At 43.1% G+C, this 22,661-nt stretch overlaps 1 protein-coding gene and 1 long non-coding RNA gene across 2 annotated transcripts in view; one reads left to right on the top strand and one right to left on the bottom strand.

Moving 5' to 3' along the window:
- PLCB1 (phospholipase C beta 1) overlaps positions 1 to 22,661 on the bottom strand; it is a 454,706-nt gene that overhangs the window by 170,791 nt on the left and 261,254 nt on the right. Inside the window, 2 exon segments of the mRNA XM_033142844.1 lie at positions 430 to 509; positions 15,779 to 15,919. Coding sequence (XP_032998735.1) covers positions 430 to 509; positions 15,779 to 15,919 — 221 coding nt within the window.
- On the top strand, positions 6,680 to 13,307 carry LOC117043311. The gene is made up of 3 exons (XR_004426173.1): positions 6,680 to 6,854; positions 8,589 to 8,592; positions 13,296 to 13,307. It is a non-coding gene; the product is annotated as an uncharacterized LOC117043311 (long non-coding RNA).

The following is a 22,661-nucleotide window of genomic DNA, read 5'->3' as shown; positions in this document are numbered from 1 at the left end:
TCCACTCCAGACCGCAAGCTGGGACTCAGTGGATGCCCCATCATGCTAAAATGTTTGTTTGTTTTTAAAGCTTTGTGTATTTTTTTTTTTAACCACGAGTGTCGGGGGGGGGGGGAGATAGACCAGCACATTTCTCCCTAATATGCTAGCTTTTTAGATGACAGGGACGATCACAATGAGGATGATTTTCACACAGAAGAACATTCCATCATGCAAGCTCCACCAGTTATCTGAAGCGGTATGAGGACAACATGTTTATTACCTCGGAGAGAACTGGGCCAGTGGGAAAGAGGAAAAGGAATGTTTATAGAAGCAGCTGCCTGCGAATGCAGAAAACAATTGGTAGCAATCATTCTCACAAAGAAAAAGGAAGCTGACACACAACGAAGAGTAGCAACATCCTCCATGGCTCAGTGCTTTGTCACTTACGCTTTTTCCAGAAAAGCATCCCTTGACATGTTCTGTGCCAGCAGGTTTGACGCCAGACTGAAGATTTCCTCCGACCATTCCTAAACAGACAGAAAGGAATTGCCATTTATGCTCAATTTATTTTTATTTTTTTAATTTGCAAATTACATTTCTACACCACCCCTTCATCCAAAGACCACGAGGCTGTTTACAATAGCAAGCACAGGACAGAGGAGCAATCCATCAGGACTTGAGTTCCAAGAAATCCGACAATAGGGCATACACACTTGATAGCCAAACCCCTTTTCAATGTGAAAAATGGTAGGATGCTGTCCCTGTGAAGGCTCACCTGCGCCTTCGTTACATCCTTTTAGCCCACCTGCAAAAACATTCCTCTTCTCCCAGGCCCTTGGCTATTTAAACAATCTACGGCCTTTTAAACTGTGTGTGCAGGGATAATGTTTATGTTTGTTACTATAGCATGTGCTTTTGTGTTTTTATATAGTAAACTGCCCTGTGATCCTTGGATGAAGGGGGGTATAGAAACTCAATCAATCAATCAGTAATAAAAATCACTGGTGCCAGTAGAAAGGTGTTCAGATGAGGCATCAACAGATATAGATTTAACTTATAGATTATATGAACAGGCGAGGAGGTAACGTTGGTTGACGCTGCTGTGGCTCAGAAAAGTTTCAGCAACAATCATAATTAGTATTTACACAGTGTTTTGTATGTCCAGTATGCTTCACATACACTATCATACAACCTTTGCAAACGACGCTGCAAGGTAGGTTCAGTATTATCCCATTATTGTGGATGGATGTAGTTAAGGGAGGCTTGCCTAAGACTACCTTGTGAGACCATGGCAGAGACAACATCTTAACTGAGGACTTCCTAATACATAACTCTTGGTCACTACAGTGCTCTAGATCTCTTTCAATATGATTATTTTGCTGCTAAACAACTCAGCTGAAACTGCCCTCAAACATGTTCTGGAATGAACCAAATGATAACTTCTTTATACATAAAATACAACACACTTATTTCCATTAGAACTTCTTTCTGCAGAATGAACTAGATGTATTTCAGTAAGGATTTTAACTGCACCTAAAGCAAGCATTTGTTGTTTAGTCATTTAGTCGTGTCTGACTCTTCGTGACCCCATGGACCAGAGCACGCCAGGCACTCCTGTCTTCCACTGCCTCCCGCAGTTTGGTCAAACCCATGTTAGTAGCATCGAGAACACTGTCCAACCATCTCTGCCATCCGCTTCTCCTTGTTCCTTCAATCTTTCCCAACATCAGGGTCTTTTCCAGGGAGTCTTCTCTTCTCATGAGGTGGCCAAAGTATTGGAGCCTCAACTTCAGGATCAGTCCTTCCAGTGAGCACTCAGGGCTGATTTCCTTAAGAATGGATAGGTTTGATCTTCTTGCAGTCCATGGGACTCTCAATAGTCTCCTCCAGCACCATAATTCAAAAGCATTAATTCTTTGGCGATCAGCCTTCTTTATGGTCCAGCTCTCACTTTCATACATCACTACTGGGGGAAAAAAAAGCAAGCATACACCTGTCCTAAACTGAATGTGGAGGCAGTGGAATGAGCTCCCTTTTAGAACTGCTACTCCCTTTGCCTGATAAAAATATATTTCAAGTACTAATTTTATGGCACAAACATTAATTATGTTTGACTCCCCGCCCAAGCTGCATGCACAAGAAAGCAACATGTTCAGGGCTTAGCAGTAACTTGATGATTTGAATCCCTTAGGAGAGTGGGGAAAACAACACTGACTAATTGGGGATTTTTTAAAACCTGGAATTAACAGAAAGGACAGGGTTTTGCCTTGGAGAATCAAGAGTTCACTACACTTAGCGACTGTGGCATAAAAAGTCACATGTAAAAAATCCCTTTGAAGCAGAGATGATCATATGATCAAATTAAAGGTTCCCACGCTCTGGGAGATGCAGTTGAACTGAACTGGTCACCTTTCTACATGTAACATATTCTGCTTCTGCCTCTTACCCCTACTCCCACATCTCTGCTGACAGTTTGGAAAATCTCCCTGTCATCCAACCTTGAAGTCTTGCAGTTATCCTTCATGCCTCTTCACTTCCTCCTGCATACCGTCTCACAAATATCATCTTGCCAGCTTGTCATTCCCTTCCTTTCCTGCCTTGAAACCCGCAGCAAAGCCTAATTTATAGCAAAGCTCAAAAGGCAACCCAAGTAAATTCCTTTTCAATCTCCTTGTCATGGAAGCTCTTTTCTCCAGTCAACCATGCATTTTGAAACTCCAGTATTGCCAAAAAAACACAAAAAAACCAACCTGACCAATATTTCACATTTCGGGCCAAATACTGCTCAACTACTCTTCTTTCATTGCCCTCTTCTTCTTTTTAATCATCCCTTTAAGGACACGTTGGATGACTCAAATCTCATTGCAGGATCTTTGTGACAGTTTAAGAAGGTGTTGCAGATGCTCTATTTTGTAGCTCTCATTTTCAGGCAGCTGCTGTACACTCTCCTCCTTTAACCTTAGTTATTTTCATTTACGTACACCTGCACATTCAGTGTTAACAATGGAGAGCTGTCAGAATTTCCCGGCCATCCTGCACATTATTTATCAAAAAGGAAATTCTTTCCAGTAGCACCTTAGAGACCAACTGAGTTTGTTCTTGGTATGAGCTTTCGTGTGCATGCACACTTCTTCAGATACACTTCAGCTCATACCAAGTGTATTCTTCAGATACACTTCAGCTCATACCAAGAACAAACTCAGTTGGTCTCTAAGGTGCTACTGGAAAGAATTTCCCATTTTGTTTCGACTATGGCAGACCAACACGGCTACCCACCTGTAACTGGAATTATTTATCAATACAGAATTGAATTTCTGGTTTGGAAAGCATGCACCTTCTAATAAGGCTGTTTGCCCTTATGCTTACGCACTCCTTCTGAATCCTTCTGCTGTCGCTTGAGGTTCGAGTGGCTTCAGTAGCATGGAATGCCTTCCATCAGCTTCAGCTAATGGCCCAGCTGTGCCCCTATCTGGACAGGGATAGCCTAACTTCTGTCGCCTATGCTCTGGTAACCTCTAGGTTAGATTACTGAAGTACATTATACATACAGCTGCCTTTGAAGACAGTTTGGAAACTTCAGCTGGTGCAGAATTCAGCCGCCAGGTTGTTCACCAGGCAAAACGGTGTGAGTGTATTACACCGATCCTGGCCCAACTGCACTGGCTGCAAATTAGTTTATGGGCCCAATTCTACGTGCTGCTTTTTTCCCTATAAAGCCTTACATGGCTCAGGACTAGGGCTGGGTGATACCTGGTTTTCAACATTGCAATATATCACCAGCTAAACATCATGAATTATGGTGCTGGAGAAGACTCTTGAGAGTCCCATGGACTGCAAAAAGATCAAACTTATCCATCCTTAAAGAAATCAGCCCTGAGTGCTCACTGGAAGGGCAGATCCTGAAGTTGAGGCTCCAGTACTTTGGCCACCTCATGAGAAGAGAAGAATCCCTAGAAAAGACCCTGATGTTGGGAAAGATGGAGGGCACAGGGAGAAGAAGGGGACGACAGAGGATGAGATGGTTGGACAGTGTTCTCGAAGCGACTAGCATGAGTTTGGCCAAACTAAGGGAGGCAGTGAAAGATAGGCGTGCCTGGCGTGCTCTGGTCCATGGGGCCACGAAGAGTCGGACACGACTGAACGACTGAACAACAACAACAAACATCATGATATATCAATAAGGATGGAACTATCCTAGCCCCTGAAATAAGGATGGAACTATCCTAGAGGTGAATAGTAGGCCTGGGCGATACCCAGTTTTCTATCAGCAGCTAAACATTGCAATATACTGATCTATCACAATGTCTGAACTAAGGGTGGAGATATGCATTGTTTGGTTTCACAATTTTCCCTGCATCGTGATTTTTGCTGGTTCCTGCTCTTGTGATTCACTACCCCTTGCATGAGGCAGGGGACAGCTGACCTGGCAGAGTTAACAGCAGCTGCAGGAATCAAGAGAAGCATTGGCTGGCTCCACATTGTGATTTTGCATAACACACACACACACACACACACACATGATTCACAATACATTGCCAGGTCAATAATTATGAAACCGATATTACAATATGGACTTCAAACTGGTTTTGGACGACAGATCGATAGATAGCCCAGTCCTACTCAGGACTGCAATACAAGGACCACCACTCCCCATATGAACCAATCCAGACCCTGCAATCATTATTTGAGGTCCTTCTTCATGTGGCCCTTTTCCTTTTGGCGCACTTTAAAATGAATCTTGCAGCTCTTGCTCAGCTCTTTCAAAAAGAATGGGCAGAAAAAAGGGAGGGGGGCCCTCCCTTTGTGTTAAATATTCATTTAACCCAACACCCCATTCTGACTATTTTGGGGGAATTTCTCCTGCCGCCCTGAAAGCTGCAGAAGCTCGCTTCCCATTTTTAGATGGGGAGAATGGATCCATGAAACAGGGATCTGTCCATCTTTAAGGCTTCACAGAAGAAACAGATGCAGCAGCCTGCAGAGTCCTTTATCATCTTGGACACGTTCTTTCCTTTTAAAGCAAAGGGGCAGGTATGGAAACCAAATATAGTAGGCCCTTTAGCATCAGATTATTATCGAAGTGCTGTGCCTCATTCGTAATTTTAGTTCGCCCTGTCTTGGTTTTTCTAGCTTCCAAAAACATCCAACATTGCCGTGTTCAAGAACTAATAATACGTTCTAAATCTTCTTGTGACAGTAAGTGCTACAAAGATTAATCACAGCGCAAGATAACAGTTTGAAATACTTTTAGCGCAGTAAAGCCTGGTGATGTTTCTCTCACATTTAAAAACTTGTGTCCTACTGATTGCATGTGCTTTCTGAGCCCAAGGCACATTTCACTTGTGATATGGGCTCTTATCAGTCCCTTGATAGCTTCTCTCTCTTTTTTTTGAGGAGGGGGTGGAATACACCTTTCGATTCAGTAGAATCGATCCAGTAAAGTTACAGGTGGGTAGCCGTGTTGGTCTGCCATAGTCAAAACAAAATCGAAAATTCTTTCTAGTAGCACCTTAGAGACCAACTGAGTTTGTTCCTGGTATGAGCTTTCCGTGTATCTGAAGAAGTGTGCATGCACACGAAAGCTCATACCAGGAACAAACTCAGTTGGTCTCTAAGGTGCTACTAGAAAGAATTTTCGATTTTGTTTCGATCCAGTAAAGTCATATTAATATGCAAGTGATTTGAACTGTATTAGGAAAAGACAAATCTGCCTATTCCTAGTCCACTAAACTTCCATACGCTTACACCAAAATCTGTATTTATCTACATTCCATTTTGCATTCATTTGCATTTTTTAAAAAAAATTCTCTCAAACCACATATTTCAATGCATTTTAAAAGTAGCATTTTAAAGTCCACATTTAATCTGCTGAGAGCTGTATCACAGCATTCGGAGAAGTATTCGGAGAAGCACTGGGCAGTTATGTTCTGAGCCCCACGTTGACCCGAGAGGTGCTGATAATTTCGTACAGGAAATCACAAAGATCACGTTTCTTTGCCTTGCTCAGCGCTGCCTTGTGCGAAACTTCAGCGCTGATCCTTCTGCCATTTTACTTTACTTTCAAGGGTTAACGTTGTTAACCTCCAAGTCGTCAAAAGGGCAAGTTTAAGAGATGTGTCAGGGGTAAACAGTGACACTCTTTGCTAATGATAGCTAATTGCAAACAGGGCACCAGGTCAAACCATCTGAGAATACACAGAGATAGGCAGCCATTAACCTCAAGTCAACATAATGTGAGTGACTGTGGGAAGGTAACATATACCTAGGGAATAGTTCTCACATAGCATTTATTCCCAGGGAACACCAATCTTGGGTTTTATTTATAGGGAGGTATGCAAACCAAATTGAGGCCTGGGTAATCCTATAGTATTGGGCAATAAGGATTTACTAAACCTATCCATTCTTAAGGAAATCAGCCCTGAGTGCTCACTGGAAGGACAGATCCTGAAGCTGAGGCTCCAATACTTTGGCTACCTCATGAGAAGAGAAGACTCCCTGGAAAAGACCCTGATGTTGGGAAAGATGGAGGGCACAAGGAGAAGGGGATGACAGAGATGGTTGGACAGTGTTCTCGAAGCTACTAACATGAGTGAATCATGAGATGAATCATGGTTGGGTGGGGGGAAGGGAGGATATGTGCATTGTACTGTCACAACTTGCATTGAACTTCGTTTGTTGTTCCACATTGCAGAGGTGAAGTTGGCAGCCCAGATCACAGTTCTTCAACCATTGAACAAGAGTTGACCACCCTTGATTCAGAAATGTCCCAGAAGTTAATAGGGCTTAAGGAAAAGCAACAGCAACAGCTGCTTAATCTTCGGCAAGAACAGTATTATAGTGAAAAGTACCAGAAGCAAGCACATATTAAATTGGTATGTATGAGCACCTTGCTTCCACACTTTATTTGAAGCTCTCTGGTGTCAAGGTTGCATGGAGAACTAGCTATGGTTGGGGCCACTTGAAATGTGTCTGTGTGGAAGTGTGCTCACTTTCTGTGCTTCTGATTATCATCCCTCTAACATTACAAATTTGCGAAATAAAATAGAATATAAGGATTCACTTTGGCCACCTCATGAGAAGAGAAGACTCCCTGGAAAAGACCCTGGTGTTGGGAAATATTGGGGGCAGAAGGAGAAGGGGACGACAGAGGACGAGATGGTTGGACAGCGTTCTCAAAACTACCAACATGAGTCTGACCAAACTGCGTGAGGCAGTGGAAGACAGGAGTGCCTGGCATACTCTGGTCCATGGGGTCACAAAGAGTTGGACATGATGAAACAACTAAACAACAACAACAGAACACACATCAAAATGACAGCATTACATATGTGTAACTATGGCAGTGGCTTTGTGTACTCAGGTCTGTGTAAAGAGGGAGATCTTAGCTAAGGAGAGACAGAGAGCAAAAATCAATGGTACAGTAATCTTGTTGCTTGTTGTTTGGGATCCTGATTTGTGACAATATGGAGCAAGCACCACGTTTGGCCTTAAATAAATGTTCAAGGAATTTTTATGAAACCAAACAGATACCTGATAAGACTTTGTGAAATTTCTAAAAGAAAGCAGAGGAGTTACGTACCTCCACGGACATAACTAAACACAGAAGATTCAAGGTTGTTTCATATTGCTCTTCATAGTGAGATTTCCAGTGAATTTTACAAGGGGAAAGTAGAGCCAATGCTCCTCCTTCAGTTTTATATAGAAGTTCCTCTTCATTGATTGCACAGTTTTTAGAATTGCATAATCTGTTGGGATCAGTCTGATTCCAGCCTATGGCCACTTTCATATGTGTTCACCTATAAGTATTTTCCACCCTGTTTCCACATAGATCTGCGTTTTTAAAATCCACATGCAAATAATACCTGAATATGTGCTTTGAAATGTATTCTCTCCCAAAAGGCCTGTTTCAAAACTCTTTCATCTAAAAATATGGATTTCTAAATTAATTAATTTCTCCAGATATGCATTAAAAACCAATGATTTCTAGCCTTTTTTTTTTAAAAGAACAGTATGGGAACATTTGGAAAGTGGATAACTAAGTTCCAATCTGCATATTAATCTGGGAGGCACAGATCATGTTTTCTCCTATCAGAATATGGAAAGAACGATTTCCTAACTACAACTAGAGTGGACTAAAAAACATTGACTACATCATCAACTCCTTTTTTTCCCATTCTGTTGCTACAGATATATACTGGGCCTGAAAATAACCGAATTTGATTTCCACACAATGAACTTCAGCTTTAATAAAGAAAGCTTTGTGTTCACTCCCCCTTTTGCTTCCATGTTCTTACACCGTAATTCACATTGTGCCATTTCCCTTTATGCTAGCAGCAAATTATATAGCTCCTCAATTCCCGGTGAAGCCTTAGATTTTGAAATCTGCTGCTTAACGAACACATTTCTCTCATCTTCCACGTGCATCGCACTGCATCCCTGAAGACATTTGTCTCAATATAAGATATGAGAGTCTCTTCTCATAGGAAAAGACAGCGCCTAAATGGTCCACATTCTCCAACGCACTTCATCCAAATTGAAACTGACTGTGTGAAGACAATTCCCCCCGCCCTGCACGTTTGTTTTTGGCTGGAGGGGAGGGGGCACAGCTCAGTGGCAAAGCTTGCATTAGAGAAGCCCCAAGCTCAAAACACAGCACCCCCAGTGAAAAAAGCACCTTGGAGGACTCATGCCAGGGTCTGCCTATACACTATACCTTTAAAGGTATAGAATTATAAGTACACTGATGCAAAGGCATCATGTTATGCAGGGCGAAAGCAAGAGAGACTAAGTTGCAGACACCTAGGACCCCTTTTGCATTATGTAGCAGGACAGAGTGACACCATAAAACCCCCCCAATTACTCAGAAAAAATTCTGGCTGGAGCCATTACCCAGTCATCTCCCCACCCCCCTTTTGTGTCATCGTTAATGGCAATGGCAATGCTGTTTGTGTGTGAACTCCTGTATGTAGCTCTCTTCTTTCAAACAGTCAATAGCTGTGCATTATATTGTTGTGTAGTTATTTTTGTTACACTATTGCATAAAATAACATTATATTTCAGCCACACCCCTGGAATGGCTTTGAATTACCAACTAAACCAGGTGAGGGTAGCTGACGGGTCTCAAACCCTCAGTGGGTTCGGGAGTTCCCTTACATGCGAAGACAGATTCCCAGCAGATTGAGCAGACAAGACCAATAGCAAGTCCAATGGTCAAGGAGGCCATTTCTACGCATGCTGTAGAGCAGAGCTTTCCACACTGTGTGTTGCGGCACGTTAGCGTGTCAGCTGCAGCGTGTAGGTATGCTGTGCAAATGCAACCCACGCTCCTCCTGGGGCTGGAAAGGGATTATTTTAACCTCTGATTTGCTAGTGAAACTGAATTACTGTGTCGCAGAATGATGCACATCTAAAAAGTGTGTCGCCAACATGAAAAGTTTGGAAAGCTCTGCTGTAGAGGGAAATGAAGGGTAACTGGGGTTCATCAATCTTGAAAGATAGCCCATCTAAGAGAAGGAAAACTCTGATCCTAATCCTTTGCTGCCTTGTGGGATATCTTCAGGAGAAGAAGGCTAAGGAATAAACCCTACACAGATCTGGAGTGGGGTCCCTAAGACGGTTGGATGGCGTCTTGTACACCTCCTTCCCTCAACTCCTGCAGCCAAGCTGGTGCCAAACATATCTCTCTGCTTTCCTTTGAATCAAATCAGCAAGGCAAGAGTGGGGTCTTGCTGTCTGGACAGTCCAGGACCTCCATACACACTGCTCAGGCTGACACACTAGGGAAGTCACTTTGGTACTGCTAACGCAGCGGTTGGACTTCACCCCCAAAGGTGCACTCCATTGTCTCTTGAGACAGATGGGTGCCAACAACAGTTTACCCCTCATAAAGCCACAATTCCCAGAAACCCTTAACAAACTATAGTGCCTAGAGTTTTTTAAAGGAAAGGATGTGCTCCCAATGTGATTTAAAAGTATAGTGTGCGTACATAGTAGTAGATAGGACTCATTAAACTATGGTTTAATGAGATGTGCAAGCCAGGCCATTAAGGTATCTGTTCACTGATTCTTTTTCACTCTTCTTAGAAATGAATGCACACGAAAGCTCATACCAAGAACAAACTTAGTTGGACTCTAAGGTGCTACTGGAATGATTTTTTTTATTTTGTTTGGACTATGGCAGACCAACACGGCTACCTACCTGTAATAACAACAGCTTTTAAGGTCTTTTTTATTTAGACAGGCCTTTCACCTCATGCGTCGACTTTGCTTCCTGTTTTGATGGATGGCATTAGCTGAGCTGCTGCTTTCTGGCTTTGTTCTAGTTTATTTGCTCATTTTATAAATTTTAACACAGTTGGTTTGGGTTTATATTTTACTGTAGTATAATTGTAGGCTTTAATGTTGTTAACCACCTTGATGGTTTAGTGCAGAAAAGTGGGACGTACCTTTAAATATTATATAAATAAAACAGTTTAACTAAAATTAATTTGAAACCCCACATGACTGAGGCAGACCATGCCCTTTCCACTCCTCAGCAGTGAAGCAGCTATTACATGATTAATTTTTATTTCAGCAGGCATAGCAAAAGCAGTTCAGAAATGCCAAGTGGCTGAGAGATTAAATGTTAAAATAATTATAGTTAAATGCAGCCATTGAAGCCAGCAAATATGGTTTCTGTAGACACAGGTGTGATGCTCAGACCAAGAGCTGGAAGAGCATTGACTGCCCAGCTCTTGAAAATGGAAAAAAGCACTCAGAGGCTTTATTATTTAAAACGGAGGGAGGCATTGATAAATTGAGATCCCAAGCAAAGTTTAATGACCAAAGATTTGGAGATAAACCAGGAAGAGAGAACAATAAGGAACAAGAGCAAGAAACGGAATTTTAGAGCTAAAAGACAAGTTGAGGTGCACATTCTCTCTGTATTAAACAATTCTTTTGAACTCGGAGGCAGGGGAGTGCATTTGAAAATATGTCTACAGGAGATGAAGGAATACGAATGGAACATGGCAACATAGATTCCATTCACATCTATTAAAAAAACCAACAACTATTAAAAGAGAAATAGATTAATCCAGAAGATGATCATTGTTCATCCTTTACAAGTTTAATAATTGTTAGATTCACTAAAAAATATACCACTTAGTGTTAAAATGTTTAATTCTCCAAATAAAAGGAGGAAGTGTTCTAAAAAAAATGAAATTGGGGGGGGACGACGACGACAGAAATCCACTTCCTGCAAGAAACTCATATTAAGCAAGAAGATTAGAACAATTAAAGGTGTGCATCATGTGAAAAGACCAAGAGAAGAGGGGTGGCAACCATACTGAGAAATCCAAATACTGAGATTATGAGCTACAAGGGGGGGGGGGGGAGACAACAGTTTGAATATACAGTGGTACCTCAGGTTACAAACACTTTGGGTTACAAACTCCACTAACCCAGAAGTAGTACCTCGGGTTGCAAACTTTACCTCAGGATGAGAACAGAAATCGTGCGGCAGCGGGAGGCCCCATTAGCTAAAGTGGTACCTCAGGTTAAGAATGGCTTTGGGTTAAGAACGGACCACCAGAAAGAATTAAGTTTGTAACCCAAGGTACCACTGTATTGTTGAATGTACAAATTAAAAACAACAAGTATGTTTTACTTGGCATTTATGCTCTGTTGGCAAAACAAGTACAGTTATAAAAATAATAACCTTAATCTAATTAAAACATACACAATGAGAACTTTTTACAGGGCATTATCATCTGAAATGGCTAGATCTCAATCTGGAGCATCCCAAAGTATGCTTCCCAAAAGTTGTTTGGAACAGACTAATCTATCGGCTGCATGGAGATTTTACTATCCAGATAATAAAGAATGAGAGCAAAGACTCAGCTTATGTTGAGGAAATACTGAGCACTGTGCTCGGCTGTAAACAACACTACTATTGCTACTTATGTACTGACTCCCAGAAAGAAGAAAACAAGAATTTAACAACGAAAGCAGGCAAGTGTTCATTCTAGGTCTAGGGTGGCTCAAAGAATTTCTACAAAGCAAAAGAAAGCTGAAGACAAATAATGCCCAGGACTGAATATTTTTTTCCTCCTTAAGTGTTTGAATCATTAGGACCAAAAGGTTCATCATTAGTTTGGCTTCTGCCAGGGAGTTCAAAGGGAGGCAACTTCTGCTGTTAGAGCCATCAAATTAAAGGGCCATGAAGAAACAGCTACAAAAGAGAAAACAGCATTTCTTACGGCAAAGCACAGAAGATTTGCAAAACTGAATTATTTGAAAACACCACAGTAGGAGATGATGAGAGGAGAAGAGAGGTTTTCACTAGACATGTACAGATATGCACAAAATGGGCATAGAGTGGATTGGTGCTTTTGGTGAGGATGAGGACAAAATTTCTTGTCAGATGTAAAGTTACGTTCTCCCAAGTTTGTATTTTTATAATAGTCCCAGTCACTATCTCTAATGCTGTCCTTGGGTGGTCAGTGCTGATCAGATTGGAGCCAAAACAAGACCACCCACAAGCAAATAAACAAGTTAAAAACAAAAACAGCAGCTAACTCCCCGAAACAGGCAAAACCCACTCAAAACGGGAAGGGAAAAGATTGTGAATTTGTGCTGTTCACTTAAGTGTTATGGAACACTGGCAACTCGAGGGTTCAACACAGGCTCATTCTGCCCATTGTCCATGAATATCACAAAGTTTTATGTTGGGAGGTGACAACTGGCATACCCTCCAATGTTACTCAGAGGGGGGAGAGACATTTCTCACTTCCCTCCAGCTGACCCTCCTCGACCCCCCATTTTGTCCCCGCTCCCAACAAAGCAATTTCTATCAAAAGAAGGGAGAGTGCCACCACCATTACACCAACAGGCCACAACACACGCACCCTTCACCGGTTGCACTCTCCTAAATCCATCTCTTTTTGAAGGCTGTGGTTCCCCCCACCCCGGAAAATCTGTTTATGGCTCAGCATTGAGATGTGGTTTCTGTGGACCTCTTGCGGCTCGCCAAACCAATCCCTGCTAGTTTTTGAGTTTCTTGTGAATTTGGTTGGTTTTGCTAATTTGGAGGTTGGTGCACTGGGCAGTTTTTCGAGAATACTGTTAGTGGCCCAGAACAAAACATTGCAATGTGTTTCTGTGCATGCTTTTTGCTTACTGTTATCAATCCCATCTAGTCCAGTTTGACTTGTGAAATTGGCTGGTTTGACAAACTCAGAAATTGGTGTTTTGGACACTTTTCCTGTAATATCATTTATTAATGACCTGATTTATCATCCAACATAACTTGTGCATTTGGCTGTTTCAGTTAGTTCAGAAGTTGGTATTTCAGGCCACTGTGTTCCAGATGGGTTCTAATAAAAAACAACAACCTAGCACTGAAATAGTTTCAGTTCCAAATTTTTATTATTGAGTCAAACATATCACACTACTGGGCACAGCTGTTATTTTTAAGGTCTGTTCAGCCCATCTCAGCCTTTGCACCAACCCAACCTCTTTATCCACTGGCTAAGATAATTGGGATACAACTGCAATATTTTGTTGCAGCAAGTCCTACCTGTTATTTTCTAATTACCAAGTTAGGATAATGCAATCCTAGGCCAATCTTGAAACAGCAGATAGGCGACTTTCCTATCCGCCTAAATGTTCTGTTAAAATTCCTTTCCAAGAAGCAAAAGTGCATTATCTTAATTCTCTAACTTTTTGTGCTCTGCAATAAAAGGTCATAGCTTCAAGGCTCACCAACTCATTAATTTTACCTTAAGCCTAGAAAGTGAGCAGAGAACTCTCAATAAAATGACCACTGAAAGGCTCAGGAATGGATTGTGAAATAAATTATTCTGAAGTAAATTATTAACAGCAGCCTGAATTCCAGAAGCAAACCGCAAGGAAATAATGGTTTGAAGTTTTTCCTCAAAGTGCTTTTCAGACAGTTCTGCCTGTGCAAACCTCATTATTTGCCATGCTGCAAATAACCTGTAGTGGCTTACTACAAGCAGCTTAAAATCAACAAGAACCTGCAATAAACAATTACCATCAGGGATATCATCGCTTTACAAAAATGCCTGATTTATGAGCAGAAGCAAAAAGCAAAGCAAATGGGCCAATTGCAGGGCACCTAGCCAACAGCAAAGAAACAAAATTCACTTATGAATCCTCCCACATATAAGTTTCCAAGGGGAGGGCTGGGAGGAGGAGATAACCAGCATTGTAAAACATGCACAGAGGGCAGGCTTCTTGCTCACCGTGGGAGAGAAATACCTCAATTTGTTGCACAGCTGATTTTACACCTGTCTCTTTATCTACAGCTAGAAATCACTCAAAAAGTGCAGCAACAGCTAAGCAGGCAAAATCCTTCAATATTTGCCTCCTCCTCCCACACTGCGTCAGAGAACAGTCTCACAGTGGCAGATTTATGTCCCTACGGCCCTGTACAAAACCGCTTTGGGGTGCCCTATTCATTCGCCTAAATTCATGTGACTACGCCTGAAAATATGATGGAGCTGAATGCATAAGAATGAGTTAGTTAATAACAAGGGTTGTCTTCTTTTTACTATTATACAGTATTATTAAATGGTGCTTCCCCCCTTCCAATTAATGAGATCAGGCTGCTAAAGCAAAGAACGTGTTGAGGGAAACTAGGAGTAGCCTTTTGTCTTGGGTGAAGCATGTGAATATATATACATTTATTTATACAAGGCCAAAGGCCAAAGTGAAGGCTACCAATAAAGACACAATAACAGCAAACAATAAATAATGGAGCAGTTTAAGCAGTCATTTACTGAACACATAGCAATTGAGATGAGCCGATTGAAACAATTATGTATTTGGTGTTTCTGTATTTTTATGCTGTGAGGTCTATGGATGAAGGGCAGCATACAAATTTAACAAATAAACAATAACAAAACAGAGAGAAGAAAAAGAAATAAAAATGAAAGCTTACACAGTGGTACCTTGGTTGTTGAACGTAATCCATTCCAGAAGACCGTTTGACTTCCGGAACTTTTGGCAACTGAGGCGGAAAGGGCGGTCGGCAAAGTCAATGGAGGAAAAAACCACAGCAGAAGCAGTTCGAAAAACAGAAGCAATTACTTCCGGGTTTTTGGTGTTTGGGTTCTGAAACATTTGGCTTCCGAGACAAGGTAAAGGGTAAAGGGACCCCTGACCATTAGGTCCAGTCGCGGACGACTCTGGGGTTGCGGCGCTCATCTCGCTTTACTGGCCGAGGGAGCCGGCATACAGCTTCCGGGTCATGTGGCCAGCATGACTAAGCCGCTTCTGGCGAACCAGAGCAGAGCACGGAAATGCCGTTTACCTTCCCGCCAGAGCGGTACCTGTTTATCTACACATCTCGAAAGCCAAATGCTTCAGTGTCCGAATGCCAAAAACCCGGAAGTAAATGCTTCCATTTTCTAATGTGCCTTGGAAGTCGAATGGCTTCCACTGCATGTTTTTCCCCCCATTTCCTCAATTGAACTTGCAGCCAGCCCTTTGCACCTTGGTTTTCTAATGTTTCAGAAGTCAAACGGTTATCCAGAACAGATTACGTTTGAGAATCAAGATACCACTGTATTAGATGCTTTATGGATTGTTTAAAATGCTTGGAGGACAAGGAAATGCTTTTTTACAACATGTTCAGAAAGGGAACTGCCAACGCCAGCAGGAAGAGTATTGTACATGACACTGTTTCTCTGAAGTAATACTGATCCATCTTATACTTGTTCCTATATATTTCCAACTAGCAGCCCCATTTCCTTTTCCCAGTTATGCCATTGCATCATTTGCATAGTCATACCTTTGCGATGTCATCCTGAGCTGCTACTAAGTTCAAGTATGAAATATTGACCAGGTCAGGGCCATACACGATTGTGAGCATTCGGCCTTCCAGTCGCCCTCCTATGTTTCCTGCATCCAGATGTTCACGTAGTTTTGGATCCTGTAAGTAAGTGCATTGCAATCATTAAAGTGTCTGCCTGTACTTTAATAATGATAAAAAAGAAAGAATAGTTCAATGCCTGGGAAACAGGTGACATATTTCAAACAGCTGTGTTTCTAGCCAGATTTATATTATCAACATAGTCAAGCCCTAGCTTGCTACTAGGCATTGATATCATCAGATCTCAGTACTTGGGCCACCTCATGAGAAGAGAAGACTCCCTAGAAAAGACCCTGATGTTGGGAAAGATGGAGGGCACAAGGAGAAGGGGACGACAGAGGATGAGATGGTTGGACAGTGTTCTCGAAGCGACTAGCATGAGCTTGGCCAAACTGAGGGAGGCAGTGAAAGATAGGCGTGCCTCGCATGCTCTGGCCCATGGGGTCACGAAGAGTCAGACACGACTGAACGACTGAACAACAACAATCATCAGATCCAAACCAATCTAAAGTGAAGCAAGTGCTTTTGAGTCTATCTATTTAATTATAATATTTCTCAATTGCTCTTCATCAAAAGATGCCAGGGTGCTGTACCAAAGCAGGAATAATTTTTATTCACACAACATACCAATACAATTATAACAAATATGCAATTCGTCACAACTTTGGCGGTTATGGCCTTGGGTGGAATCCTCTTCTCTATAATGGGGGGGGGGAATGAAGTGGTGATTCACACCCCTGCGGCAGCGATTCCAGGGTCCCCTCTTAAAAGGGTTATATAAATAGGTGTCACTGGCCATACACTGAAAGGTTGTCAGTGAACTACCCTGCGTCCGGGGATATGGGCTGGGCTGCCTGCTACACTTACCTCTCACAGAGCACCCCCATATCCCATTTACCCTGATGTGCCCCAGTTCCCCAGGCTGGGGGGCCGAGAGGGATACACGCCCAAGGCCTAAGCCAAGGTCTTCCTACATTTGAAAGTTTAATAAAGTTGTGGAGTCTTTATTCCTTTCTTATGATTCCTGGGGGCTGGGGCTATCGTGCCTGGTCAGGCAATGTACCTTATAACTAAAAGAGGTTACTTGGTTCAGAGCTTCTTAAGGCACAGTTAAACACTCCCAGAGATCCATACTTAAGGAAGATCACAGGAGGAAAATTTCCTGTTCCCTCCATCCCCTGAAAAGCCTGCTTGGAGATTGTGGGGTTCCTCCTGAACAATGCGTGATGGGTTATCCGGGGAACAGAGATTTTTGCGTTCTCCTTTCAGTACCTCTTATGTTGCATTAATTCCTCTATTCTTTAACACAGTGAACCTGCAACCCATGGGCTTGAGTAGGTGCACCAGACCTCTGAGGTCAGCATATCAGGCATATCATCCTTTCCCTAGCATGATGGCTTATATGACAATTACAACTTATTCCCGCCACCCTTCTGAGTAATACCCCTCTTCACTCTCTCACTATATATAAAGGTCTGGTGACTTCTGTTTCAGTGTATCTGAAGAAGTGTGCATGCACACGAAAGCTCATACCAAGAACAAACTTAGTTGGCCTCTAAGGTGCTACTGGACTTTTTTTTTTTTACTGGCTTTATAGTGACACTGAACTTCTCTTACACATCTCACATGACTTTCTGAAGCCCTGTAATGTCTTGACTGGTGGCCAAGTCAGTCTTGTACTAACTAAATTGCCTTGTTTCTACAGAACAGAAAACAAAACAAATAGTATAGTTTATAAAAGCTCAAGCAATGATTTATTTTTACATGCATTTGTTGTCAGCAGGCCAGGCAAAGAGTTAACCCTCAGAACTGGCTTCACAAAAAGAGGTTGAGAAGAGAAGAATAAGCACATACTTCTGACAACTCCAACTTTCTTTATTTTCCTCTCCATTGCTTTGGGTTTTTGTTTGTTTGTTTGCATCTTACAATCCAAGACTCGCTTGGCCACTGCTTGTTTTAATGCCTTCCAAATCAGAAATCATGAACAAATCCAAGAGAAAATAATGGGATGAATTCAATATTGCACTCTTCTCATCATTCCATCATCATTTTGGTTTGCTGAATGGGACGATCCCCCCCCTTTAAACACACCCTCATTGTTCCAGGGGTTCTCCTGACACCCCATCCTACTCTGAACCAATTGTGAGGGTGGGAAGGAGAGAAAGCCCCATTGTGCATGTGGAAGTTCTCCCACAGGATGCAGGTGGTGGTGTGGTCTAAACCACTGAGCCTCTTTGCACTTGCCAATCAGAAGGTCAGCAGCTCAAATCCCCACGAAAGGGTGAACTCCCATTGCTCTGTCCCAGCTCCTGCCAACCTAGCAGTTCGAAAGCACACCAGTGCAAGTAGATAAGTACTGCTGCAGCGGGAAGGTAAACAGCATTTCCGTGCTCTCTGGTTTCCGTCACAGGGTTCCATTACACCAGAAGCAGTTTAATCATGCTGGCCACATGACTGTCTGTGGACAAATGCCGGCTCCCTTGGCCTGAAAGCGAGATAAGCGCCGCAACCCCATAGTCACCTTTGACTGGAATTAACCGTCCAGCAGTCCTTTACCTTTACCTCCCACAGAGCACAGAGTTACAGAGCTGAAAGGGACCACAAGGATAATCTTGTTCAACCACCTGAAATACAGGAATCTTTTGCTCAACATGGGGCGCGAACCTACGACCCTGAGATTAAGAGCCTTGTGCTCTACCAACTGAGCTACAGGCCAGGTCTCTACTGACAAGACACATTATTTGAATCCTACCCAAGTCCAGGTCCACTCAGCAGAATGAGCAGGAGGAACTCCAAATGTATCAGGAATGGCTCATCACTTTCTGAAACACATTAGTATCTAAACAGCCCCTCACCGTTCCCCATTAAGTCCAGAGTCAACATTTACCAAAATACACCACTGCCCACACTAGGAAATTGTATATCTTACAAAGTACATGCATTGTTGTGAACACATCTGCATTTGCTTCTGGGGGGATGCCTCTATCTACATCTATATCTTACATTTCCACATTGAAAAGTTAGCATAAAATAACTGAGGATAGATGTTGAACCTTGAGCACCAGTGAACATGCCCATAGTAGCTGCACTAAGGCACATGGCAACTGCTAACGGTTTTGCGCTGAGGAAGAGCTTTATCTGTTCTGTTCAGAATAGCATGGGAGACTTTATTACTGCTGCCCCTGTATTCTGAGAGCATGGTTAAAACTCCTTGGGAGTCCCAGTCATATAGGGAGGGTTAAAACAAACAAACAAATTGTAAATGGTGGATCATTTTGTTCAAATTTATCCTCTTTACCCAGTAGGATAATAATTCTTGTGCACTTCTCAAGATAGGGCAATTAGTATAATTTATCCATTAAAAGAAAACCCTAGGAGTCTCTGAAAACATTTTGTTTTGTTTTGTTGTTTTTTTGGAGGGGGAAAGTAAAAAACACAATTCTTTTAACAGAATTTGGCTGGCAATCAGGGCCGTCTCATCCATAGGGGCTAGTGGCGCGGTGCGCCAGGGCGCCGGGCCCCCAGGGGTGCCCCCGCGAGCCCGCTGGCATACCGGGCACCCCCCTCCCCAACCCGCCCCCGCCCCCGCCCCCACATGCAGGCTGGTGGCCGGGCACTCTTGTGCCGGCAGCGCAGCCGCTGCCGCCCATGCCACTCCCGGGCGGGCTGCGAGCTTGCCGCCCTCGCCTCCCATCCCGGGAGCACTGGAAGGGCACGCAGAGCCCCGCGCCACTCCAGTGCCTCGCGCCTCATCCCCCGCTCGCCCGCCACCAGGGAGAAGGCTGAAGGCAGGAGGAGGCGATCGGTGGCGGCGAGCCGGGCGTACAGTGATCAGCCCTCCCTCCCTCTGTCCGCCCCTCTTTGGCTGGTGTGCGCGGCCCCGCCTGGGAGGCGGGCGTGATCCCCGGCAGCCACCCCTCCTCTCAGCGCCGCAATTGGTCATCAGGGCACTTCTCCAGCCTGCCGCTGCGCAGGACTGGAGTAGGGCATGGGGCAGCCGGGAAGGAACCCGAGGGGTCCCGAGCGGGCGCTGTTTGCCAAAGGATGGGGGGCCTAGGGGCGCCGGAGAGATCCCTGCACCATGGCGCCAGATAGGCTTAAGACGGCCCTGCTGGCAATGCAAATCATGAAAGAAAAGGCAACACACACAAAACTGGCATTGTACCCTTAGTACACTGAACCACTTGGTTGTCTCAGTAGGTTTCAAGAAGTCATGCTAGTTCATGCCCCCCTATGATTATTCAGACTATTTTGCAATGCTACTGAACTATCTCCTCAAACTTTACCACAAAGACCACATGGGGCTGGCACCATGCAGTGCTAGAAGACTATTACTTGGGTAGTCCCACTTTTTATGTAACCTGTAGCTGTCATATTTTAAGTGGATGACTGACTCATTGAATTCATTATCACTCCAGCTGACAAAATTGTACTGCGATTCCTTCCCTACTGGTGTCTCTGCACAAAAAGGCACACTTGTGGAGACGGACCAAGGCTGAAACTGCAGGTATTTTGAACTAAATCATAATTTCATACAGCCAACAATCTGAATTAAGGTCTGCAGCATTTGCTTGGAGAAGAGATGAAAATCACTTACTCAAAACTGACACCTGCAGCAATGCAGAAGCTCCGAATATATTGAGTGGAGTTTTCTTTCTGTATCATTTATATTTAAAAGGTTTGCATGATTATCAAATCTGTATTTATTTTCAGAAGTATTTGAGCCTAAGAGTAAGTTTTGGGTGGCTATAAAGCTTTGGCTGTCCTGTTTGTCTTATGTTTCATGCTCTATGCTTTATGGTTCATTCCATAATACTTGGGATTTGTTACTCCAGTTGTATTTTACTATGGGTCTATGACTGTATAAATAAATCTGAATCTCAGTCATATTTATAAGCTGTTCTTCCTAAGGGAAAATAAGTACAACACATATTGTTTTAAAAAAAATACTGCAGAGAACAACAAAGTGTGATAGAGCATTGGAATCCAACAGAACAACAAAAAAATCAATTAGAAATAAAAACAGTGGAAGTAGCATGCTGAAAAGCCTGGACAAATATAAAGTCTTCATCTGGCATTACAAAGCCAAGACATTTATGCTGCGAATGTGCACCAGTTGCAGACGTAGTTGGGATTAAGTCCCCTGAACTCAAAAGGGTTTTTATAGTAGATATGTGCTGAATAATTGCACTTTAAGTCTATAGTCATACCTCTTCTTGCAAACACTTCATGTTGCGTTTTTTCTGGTTAAGAACGTGGCAAACCTGAAAGTGTTTACCGTATATACCCGAGTATAAGCCGACCCAAATATAAACCGAGGCACCTAATTTTCCTACAAAAACCTGGGAAAGCTTATTGACTCAAGTATAAGCCGATTCACCTTTGCTGCTGTGGAGGAGGAGGAGGAACGAGCAGCCTGAAAGCAGCCCTTTGGGCTGCTCCTTCCTCTTCCTCCTTTGCCAAGTTTGCATTTATGTGAGCAGTTCAGGAATGGAACAAGCTGCCTGGGGAGAGTAAAGAACCACTGTTCTTGTACACTTCTTAAGGAATGGTTAACTGGGCAGAGCGGTGGCGGCACAAGCGAAGAGAAAGGGCTTCTTTCTCGCCGTCCCCACCGCCCGCCTCACTCGAGTATAAGCCGAGGGCAGCTTTTTCAGCACAAAAAATGTGCTGAAAAACTAGGCTTATACTCAAGTATATATGGTACTTCTGGGTTTCGCCTCATGCGCACGCGCAGAAGTTTTCTGCGTGGTTTGCGCATGCGCAGAGTGCTCTATCACGCTTTGCGCATGCGCAAAAGCGCCACTCTGGTTGCGGACTTTTCGGGGTGCGAACGGCACCCTGGAACGGATCATGTTCGCAACCAGAGGTACCACTGTAGTACTAGGGAAAAATCCCTAGGGAAGAAAATTTGAATGCAGGATGCTACAGTCTGTGAAGACCACTCCCTGGTCGCCCTCACGTGGCATCAGAAGGTGAGAGGGCTGAGAGGAAGGCCTCTCGTGACAAATGTAATGGTCATTAGTTAAGATGCTATTTTTAAGAAGAGAGCTAGCATGCAAACAGGATCCTGAATTAAGCAGGCATTAAGTCTGACCCAGAAGGACTCTTCTAAAGTTATAACATAATGTTCAAGGCAGGGTCATGTGGTGGAACAATTACAAACTTTCCGGGACCTAGGTCCCAGGCTCGGTACTGGGATCAGAAACTAATTGGTAACCGGTGCAGTTAGGTCAGGATTGATGTTATATGTTCCAAACTGTCTCGTCCCAGTGAGCAACTTGGCTGCTGAATTCTGCACCATCTGAAGTTTCCAAATCGTCTTCAGAAGCAGCACACATTTGTGTTGCAGTAATCTAACCTGAATGTTAAGTATTTATTCAGTGCTGGTTTTTGTTGTTGTTTGAAAGATGCTTTCTGTTTTCTGTTTTCACTGCAGTTTAACTCAGGCTTCAATATGATATTTCGGTAGGATCCTACCACTGCACCATTTTACCTATCTACTTCTGAACATAAATGACATTTATACGCTTCTATGTAGGGCTTCCACTGAAAATTTAAAGCAGATGCCAAGATTGCTCTAGAGGAGCTCAGGGTAACAGACATGTGGGATACCTAACTATATCCTCATAACTAGCGTACATAGTAGTACATAGTACATAGTTTTGTTTATTTCCATCTACCAGTGTAAAGTTAGATATTTATCTTGCATAGATGCCCAGAAAGTCCACAGTTGACACCAACTAAATCTGAAGAGCAGTTAGGATCAGACTTAAATCTTCAATTGCAAATAATCAAACAC

Source organism: Lacerta agilis, chromosome 3, assembly GCF_009819535.1.
Source record: "Lacerta agilis isolate rLacAgi1 chromosome 3, rLacAgi1.pri, whole genome shotgun sequence".
NCBI lineage: Eukaryota > Metazoa > Chordata > Lepidosauria > Squamata > Lacertidae > Lacerta > Lacerta agilis.
Note: the sequence above shows the minus strand (reverse complement) of the source record. Positions and strands in the feature narration are given on the sequence as shown.